Source organism: Lampetra planeri, chromosome 34 (genome assembly GCF_965212315.1).
Source record: "Lampetra planeri chromosome 34, kcLamPlan1.2.h2, whole genome shotgun sequence".
Taxonomy (NCBI): Eukaryota; Metazoa; Chordata; class Hyperoartia; order Petromyzontiformes; family Petromyzontidae; genus Lampetra; species Lampetra planeri.
In genome coordinates this window covers 10400773-10418889 of record NC_136140.1, presented here as the reverse complement: position 1 = coordinate 10418889, position 18117 = coordinate 10400773, and the positions used below count along the sequence as shown (strand labels likewise).

Sequence of the window (18117 nt, the reverse complement as noted above, 5' to 3'; positions counted from 1 at the left end):
GGGCACGGCTTCGGACCTGCTTGAAATTGGTCGTGGAACACGGCACACGTGTCTCCACACCCCAGGCGACGCAGGGCGCGCTGCGTGCTCCTCACCTGTCAAAGTCCCCGTTGCAGAGGGTGCGCACGGGGATGCTGAAGGGTTGCCACGCGGGGTTCAGGGTGTTCTTCACCACCTCTGTCTTGTGCGAGATCGTGAACCTGGGGGGGCAGCGTGGGACCGCACGCACGGTGTGACGACACAGTGGCGATTGCTCGTCCAAAATCGATTCTTGGGCCCGCGAGTTTTGCACGAGAATCAATTGAAAAAAAAATGTATTCGTGCTAATTATATGATCGTGTTACATTTTGGATAATGGGGCAGGCAGATCGACAACGAACGGGACAAATCAAATGTGGGAAACACATTTCAGTCAACCCATACGGTTTACCCATAGTCTTGTACAGGGAAATTGTGTTTTTCAGTTCATACGGCATACAGCCGTTTCAATACGGGCAATATGAAATTTTTTTGTGTTTCTCCCTTGTGATGGGACTTTATAGGATGAACGTTGAAATTCATAAAAGCACGGGATGACCAATAATATCTGAATTGGTCTGCAATAAGGTAGGAATTGATAAGGGGTTGACAGGTATGGAAACAATACAAACGAAGATGGTAAAAACAAGGAATCTAAGAATGTGTCCCTGAATTGAATGTCATCCCTAACTCACGACAAAGTTTAGATGCCGGATAGGAATGCACACATGGCGTGAATACAATATAATACAATTTGCATTTATATAGCTTCTGAATGTGACCGCACCTAAAGACGCTGTACAGAAATAGTGCGCATGTTTATTTTATAGAGAGGGACAAACAGTCAAGGGCAGAGAGAAAAAAAGGGAAGGTCCTGAGCCTGAATAGGTGAAGGCTGGGGGGAGGGATTTTCAAACATACGGGGCAACAGAGGAGAATGAATGACCTCCCGCTGAGTGAAGGTGGACTGGCGGGTTCGACTGAGAGCCTCGGTTGCTGGGGCAGAGAGTGCGTGGAGGGAAGTGTGTGTGTGAATGTGTGCGCACGTGTGATAGCATAACGGGGAGCGGTGTGGTTGCGCTTAGCGGGCTCTCCTACGAACCTGGCAACCCGAGTTCGATTCCCGTTCACGGCCAATACCAGTGACGATAATCTGAACCAGTCCTGGGCCTTCCCTAGGTCTGCTCAGCCTCAAATGTTGCGGTGTGTAAACATCACCGCTTGGGAGATAAAGGCGGCCGGGCGTGGTGTTGGCCACCTACCCCCTCATGTGCCGTGCCGGCCTTTATAGGTGTTCGCTAACAGCACTTTCCCCGACAGTCTGTTAACGCTATACAGGGGATCTTTGTATTTGTGGTGGCATTGTGGTTACTGAACTGTTCTATGGATCCAACAACCCATGTTCGATTCCCGCTCAAGGCCAATGTCAGTGGCAATTATTTGAACCAATTCTGGTCCTCCCCTAGGTCTACTGAATCTTAAATGTATGCTGTGTAAACATTAGCACTGGCGGCTAGGCGTGGTGCTTGCCACACCACCCCCTCGCGTGCCGTCTTGGCCTTCATAGGTCCGCACTAACAGCACTTGCCCCAAAAACCTGTATGTTCTATATAGGGGGATCTTGGTCTTTGTGTGTATGTGTAGTGGTGATACGCGCTGGTAGTAAGGATCGTGGGGTAGCACGTGGTGATTGGCTGTGTGTTGGTGACGCGCGCTGACGGTGAGGGATCGTAGGTCAGCGCAGGGTCATGGGTTATGTGATGGTGATTGGCTGTGTGTTGGTGACGCGCGCTGACAGTGATGGATCGTGTGGCAGCGCGTGGGGATTGGTTATGTGCGCTGGCACAAGAAGGGATCGTGTGGCAGCGCGTGATGATTGGTCGGTTAGGGTGGGTGCTCGCATCGCGGTCCGCATAGGCTCCGTCTCCTTGGAGCGGAGGGCTATATAAGGCGGTGCGCGGGCGCTCGAGGAGAAGTTGGTGACCAGTGAAGACGGAAGACGGAGGAGGAAGAGATAGGGCCCTGAGACACCTAGTCCCGCTGTCCTTGTAAGGACGGGGCCCTGTGTGGCTCAGAGGCGGGACCTTGGGACCCGGGGGCCGGACGTCCGTGTGAGGACCGGGCCACGGGACCCAGTGGTCGTGATCCGTACCCAAGCTGGGGTGGGTCTAGAGGTTCCCCCGGATGCTACGGGGCTGGAAAGCCCGTGGGTGTGTAGCCGGGTGGAACGTGTAGCATGAGCAGTAGTTACCACCCGTGTCAGGTGGAACGTGTAGCGTGAGCTGTAGTGACAACACGTGTTATTATGATAACCCAAGTGTGAATAAAGTGTGCTACCCGTCAAGTGGTTTCTCACCGTAGTTTACTATACTTCAACTGGCGTCAGGAGTGAAAGTCTTCCAGGCATGGATACCAGGAAGACTCATCGGACTCACGAGATTGACCGCGAGGATAACCACGACGACGCGGGCCAGCAGGCATCAGGGGGAGAAGAGGAGGAGATGCCTGCACCACAGGACCCCTCATGGCCGCCAGACGAGCGGCTGGGGGCTGATGCCGGACTCCGCGAGGCGCACTCCTGCCTGGCGGAGCTGCTACTCGCCGCAGCGTCCATCCTGGCGGAGATCACCACGTCGGGAGAAGCGGGGACGTCGGCGGACATTCAAAAGACTCGCCTCGCTGATTCCCGCCAAAATGACTTTGCAGTTCCCGCCATTTCTACCGAGCAGACATCTTTTGGCGGGAATGGCGAGCACCACGTGGCGGGGGTCCTCCAAGCGCGGCCGCTTACATCATCAGCGCGCGCTACGGGCCGCCATCTTCCACCTGCCATAGGGGCCGCCATTTTGCAGACCGACGGTGCGGTGGGGGAGAGCCACGTGGCAGAGGACGACATCATCTTCCAGCAGCGCCTTCCCACGTTGACAGCCTTCAAGGCGGACGGCGGGGACTGGGGCGCATTCCAACAGAGGTTCCTGGCGCATCAAGAGATGTCGGCCTGGTCCGACGCTACGGCGCTGCGGGCACTGCCGGCCATGTTGGACGACGACGCGCTCGCGGCCTTCGGGTCCACATCGAGATCGGCCCGCTCCACGCTCAAGGCTGCGCTGGGCCTCATGGCCAAAGTTTATGGACCACCTTCGGCCTGCCGCCACCTATTTTACGGCCGACGGAAGGCGGACACGGAGACCGCGCTCGCCTACCGCACGGCGTTGCTGGCCCTCGCCGATGCCGCGTTCCCTCGTATGGACGAGGAGGGGCAGGACGCTATGGTTTTGGAACAACTGCTCAAGTTGGCACAGGACCTGGGGGTCCCCATCAACACAGCCGACGAAGTGGATATATGTTCGTTGCGTGTTGCAACGAGTATTCAAGCGCACGAGGTCCTGCAGCGGAAACAAGTGGTCGTCTGCACTGCTGCCGGGGTCTCAGCTCCGGGCCCGGTGGTCACCAAGCCCCAGGTCGTTCGCCCATGGGAGGAGGCGTTCGCGGCTGCACGACCGGGGGATTGGAGGTCGGGGGGTCGCTTGCCTCTGCGATCGACCCGCAAGCTGGAGCAACCGAGACCTCCGACGTCCCTCATCACCTGCTACAACTGCGGCCTTCGGAGCCACGTGGCGTCCGGGTGCCGCGCTCCACGTCAGCGCGCCACGGGACCTCGGCTGGACGACGTCCACGGCCCCAAGTCGTCCCAACTACCCCCGGCAAGTCGCGGCACTTCACATGCTCGGCCTACATACACGACACACATGGGCCGTCGCTTTGCGGCGGAGGATGGGCGATTGGGGGTCGGGAAATCGGTTCGGAGAGGGGGGTTCATACGGGGCGATGGGGACATTGAATGGTCCGAGTTGGGCCACAGAATTGTGGCCGCGGCGGCCGGTTCGTCGGTCGTTACGGGTTTCATAGACGGGGTCGAGGTCAGGGTGTTGGTGGACACGGGAGCGTCGGCCACTATAATATCAGACCTCATTTATAACATTCTCCCCGTCCAATGTCGACCTCTGCTTCCGGTGGACGTGCCATTTTACGCGGCAAATGGGGGCTCATTGGGTATTATTGGTCAGATTCGGGCGTCCATTTCCATAGGTGATATTAAATTGGCGGGACCTATTTTCGTCTCCTCTTCCCTAGCGGTTCCTTGTCTGTTGGGCACAGATTTTTTGGCTAAGATGCCCATTAAAATTCTCGTGGATCAACGTTGTATTGAGCTGCCATCGGGTCGCCGTATTTCTTTTTTGTCTAACCCTACTGAAATACGGACGGCGTGCGCGACGATCCAAGCGCTAGCGACACAGACGGTGCACGTGCCCCCGGGTTCGCAGATGTTGATACCCCTCCGGTTGCGGAAGCCATTGGGTGGGGAGACTGCGGGACAAGGCGTGCTTTTCGGTCCATCGAATAGAGCTGTCGGGGGTCTGGATTTGGCGGTGGCTCAAACGTTGGTTCGGGCTGATGGGGACCCGTTCGTTATGGTGTTAAACGCGGGTTCTAGGCCGGCCATCATTCCGCAGGGCACCGTGCTTGCTCACGCCGCACGGGTCCCTGCGGAAGAGTGCCTTGTTGCACATGTTGATCCCGTCCCGGCGCAGAAAATTGCATCGGGTGATGACCTTGAATGGGTCGATTCGCTGTGTGCGGACTCGAGTGATTTGTCAAGGGTGCAATTGGGTGCGCTGCGCGCTCTGCTGATCGAATTTTCCGATGTGTTCAGCACGCCCAAATATGATATTGGGTGCACGGACCTGTTACGCCACCACATTGAAACAGGCGATGCAGCACCAGTCCGGCAGAATCCCTTCCGGCTGAGTCCTGCCGAGAAGGAACACGTTCATTCGGCCGTCAATGACATGCTGACGGCCGACATTATTTCGCCTTCATCCAGTCCGTGGGGAGCACCTATCGTTCTGGTTAAAAAGCAAGACGGCTCCTTGCAATTTTGTGTGGATTTCCGTCGCCTGAATAAAATCTCCGTGGCCGACGCGTATCCGCTCCCCAGGGTGGACGAGTCCCTGGACGCATTGTCCGGGGCGCAGTATTTTTCTACGCTTGACTTACTGTCGGGATTCTGGCAGCTGCCACTCGACGATGAGTCTAAACCTAAGACAGCATTCCGGACCCCAGGGGGCCTGTTCCAGTTTAATCGGTTGCCCATGGGACTCCACTCCGCTCCCGCGACGTTTCAGCGCCTTATGGAATTGGTTTTGTCGGGTTTGCAATGGGATACTTGCTTAATTTATCTTGACGATGTCATTGTTTTCAGTAAAACCTTTGAGGAACACCTCCAGCGATTAAGAGGGGTGTTCTTGCGGATGCGTTCGGCTAAGTTAAAGTTCAAACCGGCGAAATGCCACCTTCTGCAAAAATCCGTAAGGTACTTGGGCCACATTGTCGATTCTTCAGGGTTCTCCACCGATCCCGCGAAGACAAACTGTGTCAGTTCATGGCCAACGCCCACGTCGGTTTCTGAGGTCCGCAGCTTCATTGGTTTTGCGTCATACTACCGCCGATTCGTGGAGCATTTCGCCACCATTGCCAAACCCTTGCACGCTCTAACAGCCAAAGGAGTCAGGTTTCGATGGGGGCCAGAGGAGGAGGCCGCGTTCTGCTCCCTTCGGGACGCCTTGGTGGGTGCCCCGCCCTTACGTTACCCTGACTTTACGAATCCCTTCTTGCTGGATACTGATGCTAGAAACACGGGCATTGGGGGGTGCTCTCACAGGTCGTTGGGGGAGTTGAACGGGTGGTCGCCTATGGTAGCAGGGTTTTGTCGCCTGCGGAACAGCGCTACTGCGTCACCCGTCGCGAGTTGCTGGCTATTGTTTTTTTTGTGCAGCAATTTCGGCCTTATCTCTATGGCCATCATTTTACGGTCCGGACCGACCACGCGGCGCTTCAGTATTCATTGAGGGTCGCCCAGCCCTCGGGCCAATTGTCACGGTGGTTGGAAGTCCTCCAGGACTATCAATTTACGACCACTTACCGTAAGGGGTTGCGCCACACCAACGCGGATGCCCTGTCGCGGTTGTCGCCCAGTCCTGAATGTGCGTGCTTGATGGGGTCGGCGCGCTGTAAACCGCCAGGTGCTGTGCCCGAGAGTGAGTTGGTCGCGGCCACGAATGCGCCGATGGTTGACGTTCCCGCTAACCCTGCGGGCGGGGACTCGCTACTTTCACTGTCTCTCGTTGAGTGGGGCCGACTCCAGATGGCTGACAGCTCCCTGCTCGCGTTGCGTCGTAGGGCGGGGGGTCCCGAGGAGGGTCGAACATGGGCTGGCTCCTGGCTGCTCAAGCAGGGCCTGCTAATGAGGTGGGACAATATGTCCCGGCGGCACGCACTCGTCGTGCCTTACGCTATGCGGGGCAAAGTTGTTTTGGCTGCACACGAACGCCTCTTACATCTGGGGGTAAACAAAACGCTTGCCCTGATCCAGCGGGACTATTATTGGCCGGGGATGGGGAGCGATGTGGTCAATATACTGAAGGGGTGTGTGGATTGCGCCAAACGGAAACCACCGCCCGTTGCGCCGAATCCACCGCTGCAGTCTATTCAGGTCTCGCGCACCAACGAGCTCGTTGCGCTGGATATTTTGGGGCCTTTTCCTGTCACGCCTAGGGGTAACAAGTACCTGTTGGTTGGTGTGGAATACTTTACCCGATGGCCTATGGCGTGGCCACTCGCCAACCAGTCAGCGGCGGCCGTGGCGGATGCTTTTGTCCAAGGCTACGTCTTGGACAAGGGGGCTCCCGAACGCTTGCTGACTGACCAGGGAAAGAATTTTTCGAGTAAATTGCTGCAGGAGGTGTGCGACCTTTTGGGTACTAAAAAGGTGCGTACCTCCCCGTACCACCCACAGACTGACGGGATGGTGGAGCGACTCCACAGGACTTTAACCTCCATGTTGTGCCAGTAGGTGTGCGAGGCACAGGTTGACTGGGACTTGCAGGTCCCGGGGGTCCTCGCCGCGTATAGAATGGCCCCCCACGCAGCTACGGGGTTTTCCCCATTTTATCTGATGTATGGTCGGGAAGCCGATCCGCCCATGGAGACTCAGCTGGGACTTTCCGCGCCACGGCCTAATTCCAAATTGGCCGTCCATATTAAATTTAACATTGCAAAACTCGCCGAGGCACGGGAGGCCGCACGGCTTAATTCAAGATCTCGGCAAGTCGCCAACGAGCGCTTGCGTGCACGGAAGGTGTCCGTGCACGATTGGAAACCGGGCAATAAGGCCTGGCTGCACTGCCCTCATGCACCTTTGGCTACGTCACCTAAATTGTTGAGGCCATGGCGGGGACCCGTGGAGGTCGTGCGGGTTGTACGCCCCCAGTGCGTTCAGATAAAATGGGGAAAGCGCCGGTGGTACGTTCACCCCTCCCGGCTAAAACCGTTCTCGCCGCCATATGGCCTTCCTTTGTGTCGTGATGACCGAGCAGGTGATGTGACCGACGACCCGGGGAGGGGGATTTCTTCGTCTGATCCTCACATGTTTTCGCCTGATCTGCTCCCAGGTGTCCGGGAACTGACGGCTGCCGACCACCGGCGACCGGATCCCCGGGGCATGGCCGGTTCTTCCAGGCCCGAACCGTGCCTTCCTGGGCTGCCGGTGCCACCGGACGGTCGACAGCGTCTCGTCCCGTACGACGGACCGGCCAGGCGGACTCGCGCTAGGTCGCGCAACTTTTCCTGACCGAATAAATGGGGTGGGGATGCGGGCCGACGCGGCCGAAGCGTCTCGTCACTACGTTCCTCGTCCGCTCGACCACTTTATCACCCTTTCAAGGAGCGTGTGGAAGGGGGATCGGTAGTCAAGGAGACACTGGACACGTTTTTTTTCGGAATAACTTTACTGTGTTGCTCGTCGGTTTGTACATAGGTTGTTGTTGTGTTGTGTTGTTGTGTTGTCTTGTTGTGTTGTGTTGTTGTGTTGTCTTGTTGTGTTGTGTTGTTGTTTTGCGTTGTTGTTGTGTTACGGGGCACACTTCGGGAGTGGGTTTTTTTTGTTGGTTTGTTGTTGTTTGGCTGCGAGCTATGTGGGGGGGGGTGATGTAGTGGTGATACGCGCTGATAGTAAGGATCGTAGGGTAGCGCGTGGTAATTGGCTGTGTGTTGGTGACACGCGCTGACGGTGAGGGATCGTAGGTCAGCGCGGGGTCATGGGTTATGTGATGGTGATTGGCTGTGTGTTGGTGACGCGCGCTGACAGTGATGGATCGTGTGGCAGCGCGAGGGGATTGGTTATGTGCGCTGGCACAAGAAGGGATCGTGTGGCAGCGCGTGATGATTGGTCGGTTAGGGTGGGTGCTCGCATCGCAGTCCGCATAGGCTCCGTCTCCTTGGAGCGGAGGGCTATATAAGGCGGTGCGCGCGGGCGCTCGAGGAAAAGTTGGTGACCAGTGAAGACGGAAGACGGAGGAGGAAGAGATAGGGCCCTGAGACACCTAGTCCTGCTGTCCTTGTAAGGACCGGGGCCCTGTGTGGCTCAGAGGCGGGACCTTGGGACCCGGGGGCCGGACGTCCGTGTGAGGACCGGGCCACGGGACCCAGTGGTCGTGATCCGTACCCAAGTTGGGGTGGGTCTAGAGGTTCCCCCGGATGCTACGGGGCTGGAATGCCCGTGGGTGTGTAGCCGGGTGGAACGTGTAGCATGAGCAGTAGTTACCACCCGTGTCAGGTGGAACGTGTAGCGTGAGCTGTAGTGACAACACGTGTTATTATGATAACCCAAGTGTGAATAAAGTGTGCTACCCGTCAAGTGGTTTCCCGCCGTAGTTTACTATACTTCATATGTAGGTGGGGAGCGGTGGTGTAGCGGTTAGCGTGCTGCGCTATGAACCCGGCAACCCGGGTTCAATTGCTGCTCACTGCCAACAGCAGTGACGATTATCTGAACTGGTTCAGGGCCTCCCCTAGGTCGACTCAGCCTCAAATGAGTACCTGGTACGGTGTTGTAAACATCGCCACTGGGGAGACAAAGGCGGTCGGGCATGGTGCTGGCCACCCACCCCCTCGTGTACCGGTCTGGCCTTCATAGGTGCTCGCTAACAGCACTTGCCCCTACAGTCTGTTAAGGCTATACGGGGGATCTTTGTGCACTTCCCACTGTGGCAACTTGCCACATTGGGGAGCACAGGTGGTGTATCACATCAGCGAGTCATCTCAGGCAGTTAACCCATTAGACTTGGGTCTGCCCCCGGTGAGCCTTCCACACTTCACGTGGCCTCAAAGTGCACCCAGCCTGGCACCAGCGTTGCGGTGACGTCACCGCCGCTTAGTGGCGAATGGCGGCTGTTGTTATTGTTGCTGTGGTGAGCACTCACGAGCCGTCCTCATTGCTGCGGTAAAACACGAGGAAGGGGTCCGACTTGCCGAAGAAATCCTTCTTGTCCAGCTTGTTTCCACAGAACTGCATGGTGGCAATGTCCTGGGTGGGCAGTGGGTGGGTAAGGGGGCAGGTGAGCTCACCCAGCCGTAGGTCAACAACCACAACCGCCGCCTCCGCCGAGAACCCGAACACGATCTACGACTGGGTGCATCGGTGTTCCCACGTGGTTTAGGGTCGGTGCCAGGTGTCGTCCGGCACGACGCCCCGACGTGTCGCTAAACTTTGCCTGAAGCTCGCTCAGTTCCTGAAGTGACGAGGACGATGATGCTGCTGCTGCAGGCACGTGGAGCGAAACGTCGAACGTCATGCCGGACAACCAGCGGCACAAACCGAATTCACATCGGAGAGCCCTGAGTATAATTCCCTCGTTTTTGGTTATTTCGGTAAAGTCACGTAGGTAGAAATAGAATAAAATAAAAACACGACGTTTCAATCGCAACACAAGCGACCTTCATCAGGTGGCACCGATGCAGCAGGACAACCGCTGACACGGGAGAAAGAGCTGCTGACAATAAGAGTTTATAATTCCCTCACTACAAAAGTTATATCTATAATGCACTGTGCGAGCAACATTTATAATTTAACCTTTTATAAAAAAAAATGATCCGTCTCTTTAGTAATAGGTGTTTTATTATTGAAGGGGCTCGTGCACACTCAATAACTACTGTGAGTGTAACTCTTCATATGCCAATGAAAAAAAATGTTAATCGGTAAAATATTTGAAAATGCGATTTGCATCGGGCCCCACAGTGTTAAGTGCAGTCTCCAACTCTTTATAATCCACCCCGTTTCTTCAGGCCACTGGCCGAAACGTCGCCTATTGTGCACTTTTTCTTTCAAGGACACACACAAGAGTGTTACTGAGGAACGTGTCTAATTTATTTAACATTTCTATTATACACAGTTCCCTTCTGTAACTCTCGACCAGCGCATGGGCATTGCGGTTTTGCTATTCAATGCCGGCGCACAATGACAGCAGCAGCAGCAGCAGCAAGGTGTTCAGGAGCCAGATGCTAATGTCGAGGCACTGCTGCTGGTCACGACGAGAGGGCTTCAGCAGAGAGAGAGAGATAAATATTGCTATTCGCGGGCTGCTTACACGCGCTCCGCATTGTATAATGCCATCGCACAGGGATGGATATCAAGGCCATTCAACGACTCAACGCCGAGTGTAGCAGTGGTAATAATGTGATATTTACTCAGGAAAGCCTCACCGAGTGTTTAGACCCAGGGAGGGAGGGGGTCCCAAGCTATTCCATTTGATCAGTCTTGGCGTCACGAAAATGAAAACATCGGTCACCTGTGTTTTTTTTGGCGTAAACTATGATCATTGAGTGGACGATAACCATCGAGTGACAACAACTGCTGCCCACCATCATTTACATTATCATCACCATCTCCACTGCCACCATCATCATCATCACCACCACGACGAGACTAAACTAACCGAATCTGAGTGAAGAGGCAGACCAGGATAATGTAGTGGCGTTACTAGACACGGCAGGGCACGGAGGAAGACTGGACATGATAATTGGTAATTTACGAGATGTATTTAACAATATTCACTGACTTCATTGATTGGCTGGCTGACCTGAACATGCTGGTGGGGGAGGGGGCTGGGGGGAATTCACATCCCTTAGACCGATATTTAATAACTGAGAGTGTTTGACGACGATACAATTCGACTGCTTTAGTCGACGACACAAAGACAAATCCAACACATGGCATCCACAGACTTGACTGTAACCCACAGGACAACTAACATCATCATTGCCGTCGTCATTTGCATGGTTTCTGTGACACTTTGCAGCGTGAATTTTTTTTGTGCTGGGACATCCTCACGAGTGGCAGGCAAGCCCGACCGGTGGCTGTCAGAGTCACAAATCCGGGTTTGCACATTTGAACCAAGCAGTTGAAGCCCAAACCTAACCCAGGGCGTCATGGGGAGATGAGTAACAATCACCGCTACCCACGTTAGAGGGGAACATGCGTGTTCCTTTCATAGAGGTATTCTTTGGTTAGATTGTGTGAATATGAATGCGTCGTTAAACCCGCCACAATCCTCCACAGCCAATTAGCAAGGTTTGTCACGTAAACAAAACATGCCAATTAGTTACCACTTCAGCACCACCGGCGTGTTGGAGAGTAAATACACGCCATTTACAATTCGAGTCCATTTCCCTGTGTGTGTGGGGAGCGGTGGCGTAGCGGTTAACACGCTGCGCTATGAACCCAGCGACCCGGGCTCGATTCCCGCTCACGGTCGACACCAGTGACGATTATCTGAACCGGTCCTGGGCCTCCCCTAGGTCGACTGAGCCTCAAATAAGTACCTAGTGCGGTGTGCAGTAAACATCGCTACTAGGAAGACAAAGGCAGTCGGGCGTGGTGTTGCTCACCCAACCACCCCCTCGTGTGCCGTATCGGCCTTCATAGGTGCTCGCTAACAGCACTTGCCCCGACAGTCCGCTAGTGTATGAGCGTGCGTCCGTGTCTCCGCGTCAGATGTATGTGTCTCTGGGTCTGCGTGCGAAACCGTCGCTGTGTGTGCCCTCCGTGTCTGTCTGCCCAACGAGGGAGTTGAGAGGGGCCGGGGTGGGGGGCTGACGGCTGTCCGCTGCCGTTTTGCGCAACTCATCGAGAGGGAAGGGGGGCGGAGTAGTGGGGGAGGGGGGGCTGAATCGGCCACTGATCAACGCGCTGGGACTCTGCCGTGGCGATTTATTCACCACTGGTAGCGAAGCACCGATCTGCTGGTCAACAAAAATTATCTTTCATCCATGCTCTTACGTTGTTTACCCCGAGTTATATCCAAATCCGCAGTGTAATGAGCCGTGTTATATGGGTTCGATCCTGACCGGTGTCTGTTATCTGCGTGGTCGCGTGGATTTTTCTCTGGGTCCCTCGGTTTTTCCCTCCACATTTAGAAACACGCCTTTAGAGTATTTGGCCGCTAAACATTTCGACGTGATAAGCCACTTCGTTGAGCTATCATTTGTGGCTAGGTCACTTATGAAAAAGAGCTGCATAGCTCAGTGGGCCTTACCTGGTAAAATTAAAATATAAATTTTTTTGAGTTAACTTCCCCCCCCCATTTCCCGCCCCCCCCGCATCCCCAGCTCTCTCGGCCTCCCACTTCCAGCCCCGCCCATTCCCCCCCCCCCCAGCCTCACGTCCCTCTCCTAGCGTCCACGCAGCGCTCCCCCTACCCCACACCCCCCTCTCTCTCCCTCCTTGCCCATCCCCCCTTTCTCACCTATATAACCTCTTACCACGGCAACTCTCTCTCCTACTTCAACAAAACATGTTCTCGCTGTGGTTTCCCCACCTGATGATGACGTCGTGATTTATTATATTTTATATCTACGTGACTTTACCGAAAGAACCAAAGAGTATAAACATTTAAATAGTTTATAGTTTTTGACTGTAGTGCGTTTCGCGCTGGTTTGTGACTGCAAGTTTGAGGCAACCTCGAGGTCAGTTTGGCAACTTTTCTCTCGAATAAGTCGCTGATGGTCACATAACTTTAAGTAAAACATATTCATCTACATAGGACCACCTTTGCGAGCATGACCCCATGTTGCGGCCAAAAGGAACAGAGCCAATGCCTAAATGCTGGTGTCAACCTAAGTTGCGAAGCGTTAAAAATAAAGTTTAATTTGAGTCTCCGTTTGAGCACATACTCCGCCACCGATGCCGTTAGCCACGGCCAGCAATGGAACTCAGGCAGCGGGGCCGGCTCCTAACGTGGCGCGCTTAGCCACCGCACCGCCGGTGATTCTGTGCGCGGACACAAAAACGAACGCCGGCGTTGATTACACGAATGTGGCTGTGCGATGTAGTGCACTCCGCAGCCACACACTTGCAAGTTGCCTGGGAGCATCGAATCAGGCCGCACGCTATTGATTTGAAATGAGCTCTTCCCTCGGCAGGAAACGAATGCATTTGTGGCGAAGTTTAATTTGAGTCTCCAAGAGAAGAATTAAATAACCCAGAATTGAATTGGCCCTGGCTTGTGGCCTGATCTCGGAGGGCCAGTGGTGTGTGAGCATTTGCGCGCGTGGGTGGACACAGACATATAGACAGAGATATACCGTGTAGCCTCAACAGGTTATGGGGGCAAGTGCTGTTGGAGAAAGGCGCCTATGAAGGCCGGCACGGCTCACGAGCAGGTATGGAATGCCCAGTAACACACACCCGACCGCATTTGTCTCCCCAGTGCTAACGTCTATCCAGCGCAACAAATGCTATTGTTTGGCTGAGTCGACCTAGGGGAGGTACAGGACCGGTTTAAATAATCGCCACTGACGATGTTAGCCGTGGTCAGGAATGGGCACTCAGGGTTGCCTGGGGTCAGTAACGCCGTGCGCTAGCTGCTACGCTGTCGGTGGGAGTGCACACAATCACGCGCACACGCGCGCGTGATTGTGTGCGCACCGGTGCAACCAATTTGTCTTTGCTTAAACAAATGAACGTCAGAGCGAAGCTGCTGAGAACCCCGAGCAGCCTTGCAGGTGGCTAGAGAACGCCCCCCACCCTCCCCAAAAAAAATTAACGAGATAGGAATGCTCCCAGTACAATACTGGCATGCGGGCATCCAGCTGGTAATGAGTTTGACTCTGTACAGAGGGAAACGGAGGTGAAGGATTGGGAGCAGAGGTTTTGTTGTTACAAGTGCAGGCCCTGCAATTGCACGCTCTCACCGATGCCGGCAGAAGGACCTCCACCAGAGAGAGATTTTTTCTAGAAAGCCCATCTAGAAATTAAGAGGGTCAAACTTGATTTGAAGCTTTCGTGACTCCAGGAATTACTACATATAGCTCTGTCTGTCTATGTTGTGTGTCTCTCTCTGTGTGTCTGTGTTGTCTCTCTCTCTGCTTGTGTGTCTGTCTGTGTATCTCCGTGTCTGTGTTTTGTCTCTCTCTCAAATGTAGTTCTACCTGATGACGGTTGCTTGTGTTGCAATTGAAACGTCGTACACTATTATTTAATTTATTTTCTTTCTACGTGACTTTACCGAAAGAACCAAATAGTAAAGTAAGAGGGTATTTTGGCCTATACGCTGACCAGACGTCTTATTAGATTTGAGTACACATTCTGGGTATCCCACCGCTTTAAATACATCTATTTGAGCCGAAATTTTTTTCACTCTCCACATTTATAATCAACACGCGTTCAGAGTATTTGTCTGCCATAAATTTCGACGCAATAAGCCGCTTCGTTGAGCTATCATTTGTGGCCAGGTCGCGTCTGAAAAAGAGCTACGTAGCTTAGTGGGCCTTACCCGGTAAAATAAATGTAGTTGAATATTTATAATAGTTAAATTTTAACTTTACACACTGCTGGGTGAACAGAAGCGGTGGGAGAATTTAAGAAACGTGTTCATTGTTTTCAACTACCGTGCCTAGAGATTGGACCGGAGATCCCCCGGTGCCAGTGTGCTCATGAACCCCCAAGAGAGTACACATCGGGGAAGCTACACATCGCAACGGAGAAACCCCACGTGGTCGCACCCGTGCGACGATTCAAGCGTTTAACCACAAAGCCAAACTGTCTCAAATGGCACGATCCAAAACATTCGAAGATAGCACTCACACTATAAGAGACAGCTCGAGACCCGGAGAGGCTTTCCCCGGGTAAATAAAGAACATTATTTTTAGATGTACCCTGCCCTGCTGTTGACGATGCCCGTATTACATTTCGACGTGTTGAATCCCACACGCAGGCATCAGTGTTGCATCTCCAGCGATTCAGAAAAAACACTGCTGTGTTTCCCACATGGCCGTAAACACTGCGGTTGGCCAGATGGGAGGGGAGGGAATGAGAGGCCTCACCCGACAGTTTCCCAGTTCCTCAGCCGTCAGAATTATGCTCCCACATTTCTTTCCAGGTATTCCCCTGCTCACACACGAAGACAAAGACAAAGACCCCCCGTATAGCCTTAACAGACTTTTGGGGCAAGTGCTGTTAGCGAGCACCTATGAGGGTCGGCACGGCACACAAGGGGGTGGGTGGCCAGCACCACGCCCGGCCGCCTTTGTCTCCCCAGTGGAAATGTTTACACATCGCGCCAGGCACTTATTTGAGACTGAGTAGACCTAGGGGAGGCCCAGGACCAGTTCAGATACTCGTCACTGGTGTTGGCCGTGAGCGGGAATCGAACGCGGGTTGCCAGGTTCGTAATGCAGTGCGCTAACCGTTACACTACTGTTCCACAGGCACACATACCCACAGCCGAACACACACGCGTGAAAATATATTCTCTCACTCGCACACTCCCACACTTTATTTTTGGCAGTGAAGTCCATTATTGTAATGTGCATCATCCCAAGTGCAAAATGTTAGGAGCGTGGGGTTGGGTCCCACTCAGCATCGCCGTGCCTTCTCTGCAAAAATTGCGGCAAAAATTGACAGCATCGATATCTATCAGTCCTGTCAGAGCCAGTGATTTTCTTCAAGCATTTTCCAATATGCTTGGTACGATTCTATGCTCGAGTATGGCAATGTGTTCAGCAGCTAGATGCCAATGTCGAGGTCTGCTAGCTACGAGAGGGCTTGAGGAGAGAGCGTTCGTTCAGGTTTGATATTCCTCCTCCATATGATGGCGCGCAGATTGCAGTGGTTTACTACTTTTGTCGCTCGCAGTTTGGGTTGCGTGGCCACGATCGCACCGCTGTGGCTTGCGTTTTAAATTTGCAATTCATGAAGCGGATGCGGACATCGGCCTGCCGTTGATGTTCTTACGCGGTTGATGGTTACGCCACTGGTGACTTCGAGGAGGAATGTCAAAGCCAGGAGGCGTGCGATTTTTTGCGTCTCGAGTGACGTGTTCATTCTGGGCATCCGCGTCGCTCCACTCTGCTCGCCAGCATTCTTCCGGAGCTCGGGGCGAGATTCCAGGATGGTGACAGCAGCAGCAGCGCGATATCCCAGACGGGGGAATCGGGACTCGCGTCCCGACTGGTGGAGAGGTGACATCGTCGAGGTCTTTGTTGACGAGCAGGTGGTTGTCGCTTGCAAGAGCGCGTCTCAACTCCCTTGCTGTGTGCGCGTGTCTGCGGATGTTTGGTTGGCAGAATGTTCGGTGCCCACGCCCGCTCTTCCCCTCTGAGCTCGCCCATCCATTTGGCCCAATCGCAGAGGGGACCGGTAGCACCGCCTCCTGCCCGGAACTCACCCGAGGGGCTTCTCAAGGCGGCTCCCAACTGAGCCCACCACCTCGCCCAGAGAGCAGAACGCCTGTCCAAGGAAGTCCTGCACACGCACGCGCGCATGCAAAGACAAACAACACAAACGCGCGCACACACACACACACGCACGAGCACGCAAACACGCGCACATACACCCACGTGCACATACACAAAGACAAACATCACGTAGAGACGTGCACACACGTACACACGCGCACGTGCACACACGCGCATAGACACACACAAACGCACACACACACAAGTGCACACACACACACAGACACAGGCACATACACGTGTGTGCACCCATATGCACATACACGCAGATGCACACACGCACGCACATACACGCGTGCACTCACGTACATTGACACGCAGGCACACACAACACATATACAACAACAAAAGACACACACACACACATACGCACGCATGAGCACAACAAACAACAGCAACAAAAGCAGCCAACAGTCGCCACAAAGTGGCGGTATATGTCACTACAGCGCTTGTGACAGGCTAGGTGCACTTTGAGGCCACGTGAAGTGTATGCGGGTAGGAGGTCACGGGACAGACCCAGGTGTTATAGGTGAACTGACTGAGATGGCTGCCGCATTCAAGATTGGTGCCAACAAGCGCACGTGCAAGAGATCCCTCGTATAGCCGCTTGCACACACGCACGTGCACACACAGACACACATGCTGGCACTACACACATACAATCCCAGCGGCCTTTTGCTCTCTACTTCACAGACTGCTTATGTAACGTCGCTGTTACAGTCATAACCGTGTTTACTGTGTACAATTAAAAAATTTCACCTACACAATTACCGCCATTTAAAACATTAATGGGAGGTATGGGCTGTTTCCACGTACGTGCGTGTGTGTGTGCGTGTCTGTATGTGCGTGTGTATGTTTGTGTGTGGGGAGCGGTGGTGTAGCGGCTAGCGCTGTGCTGCGTTACGAACCCGACGATCCGGGTTCAATTCCCGCTCACGGCCAACACCAGTGACGATTATCTGAATCGATCCTGGGCCTCCCCTAGGTCGACTCAGCCTCAAATGAGTACCCAGTGCGGTGTGTAAACATCGCCACTGGGGAGACAAAGGCGGCCGTATGTGGTGCTGGCCATCCACCCCCTCGTGTGCCATGCCGGCCTTCATAGGTGCTCGCTAACAGCCCTTGCCCCAACAGTCTGTGAAGGCTCTATGGGGGATCTTTGTCATGGCATTTTTGCAGGTGCCACATCTGTGGTGCAGATGGTGTGCCACAAGGCACCTGGGCGGCTTAAGCAAATGGTATTGCTTTTATTCGATGGCATGCGTCACAAGACATCGGTGACACCCAGGCCTGTTTCCCCATGCGGTACACCATACACCCAGTATACATCTCTGGGGATTCAGGTTTCTCTTCGCTTCGTGTGAGTTCGATTTGTGCGATTTTGCGGATATATGCTACAAACCTATTTCTGCTCAAATTTCGCTCTCGTATGCGGCTACGCGGTCGGGTGTGGGACAGCATTGTGTG

The 18117-nt window shown here is 54.1% G+C and overlaps 1 protein-coding gene across 1 annotated transcript in view; it reads right to left on the bottom strand.

Annotated features, from left to right (window-relative positions):
• LOC144730134 (copine-8-like) overlaps positions 1 to 18117 on the bottom strand; it is a 79902-nt gene that overhangs the window by 38133 nt on the left and 23652 nt on the right. The window contains exons 6-9 of the mRNA XM_078610715.1: positions 16581 to 16657; positions 15238 to 15301; positions 9339 to 9442; positions 96 to 200 (exon numbers count right to left, since the gene is read on the bottom strand). Coding sequence (XP_078466841.1) covers positions 96 to 200; positions 9339 to 9442; positions 15238 to 15301; positions 16581 to 16657 — 350 coding nt within the window. The remainder of the gene's footprint in view (positions 1 to 95; positions 201 to 9338; positions 9443 to 15237; positions 15302 to 16580; positions 16658 to 18117) is intronic.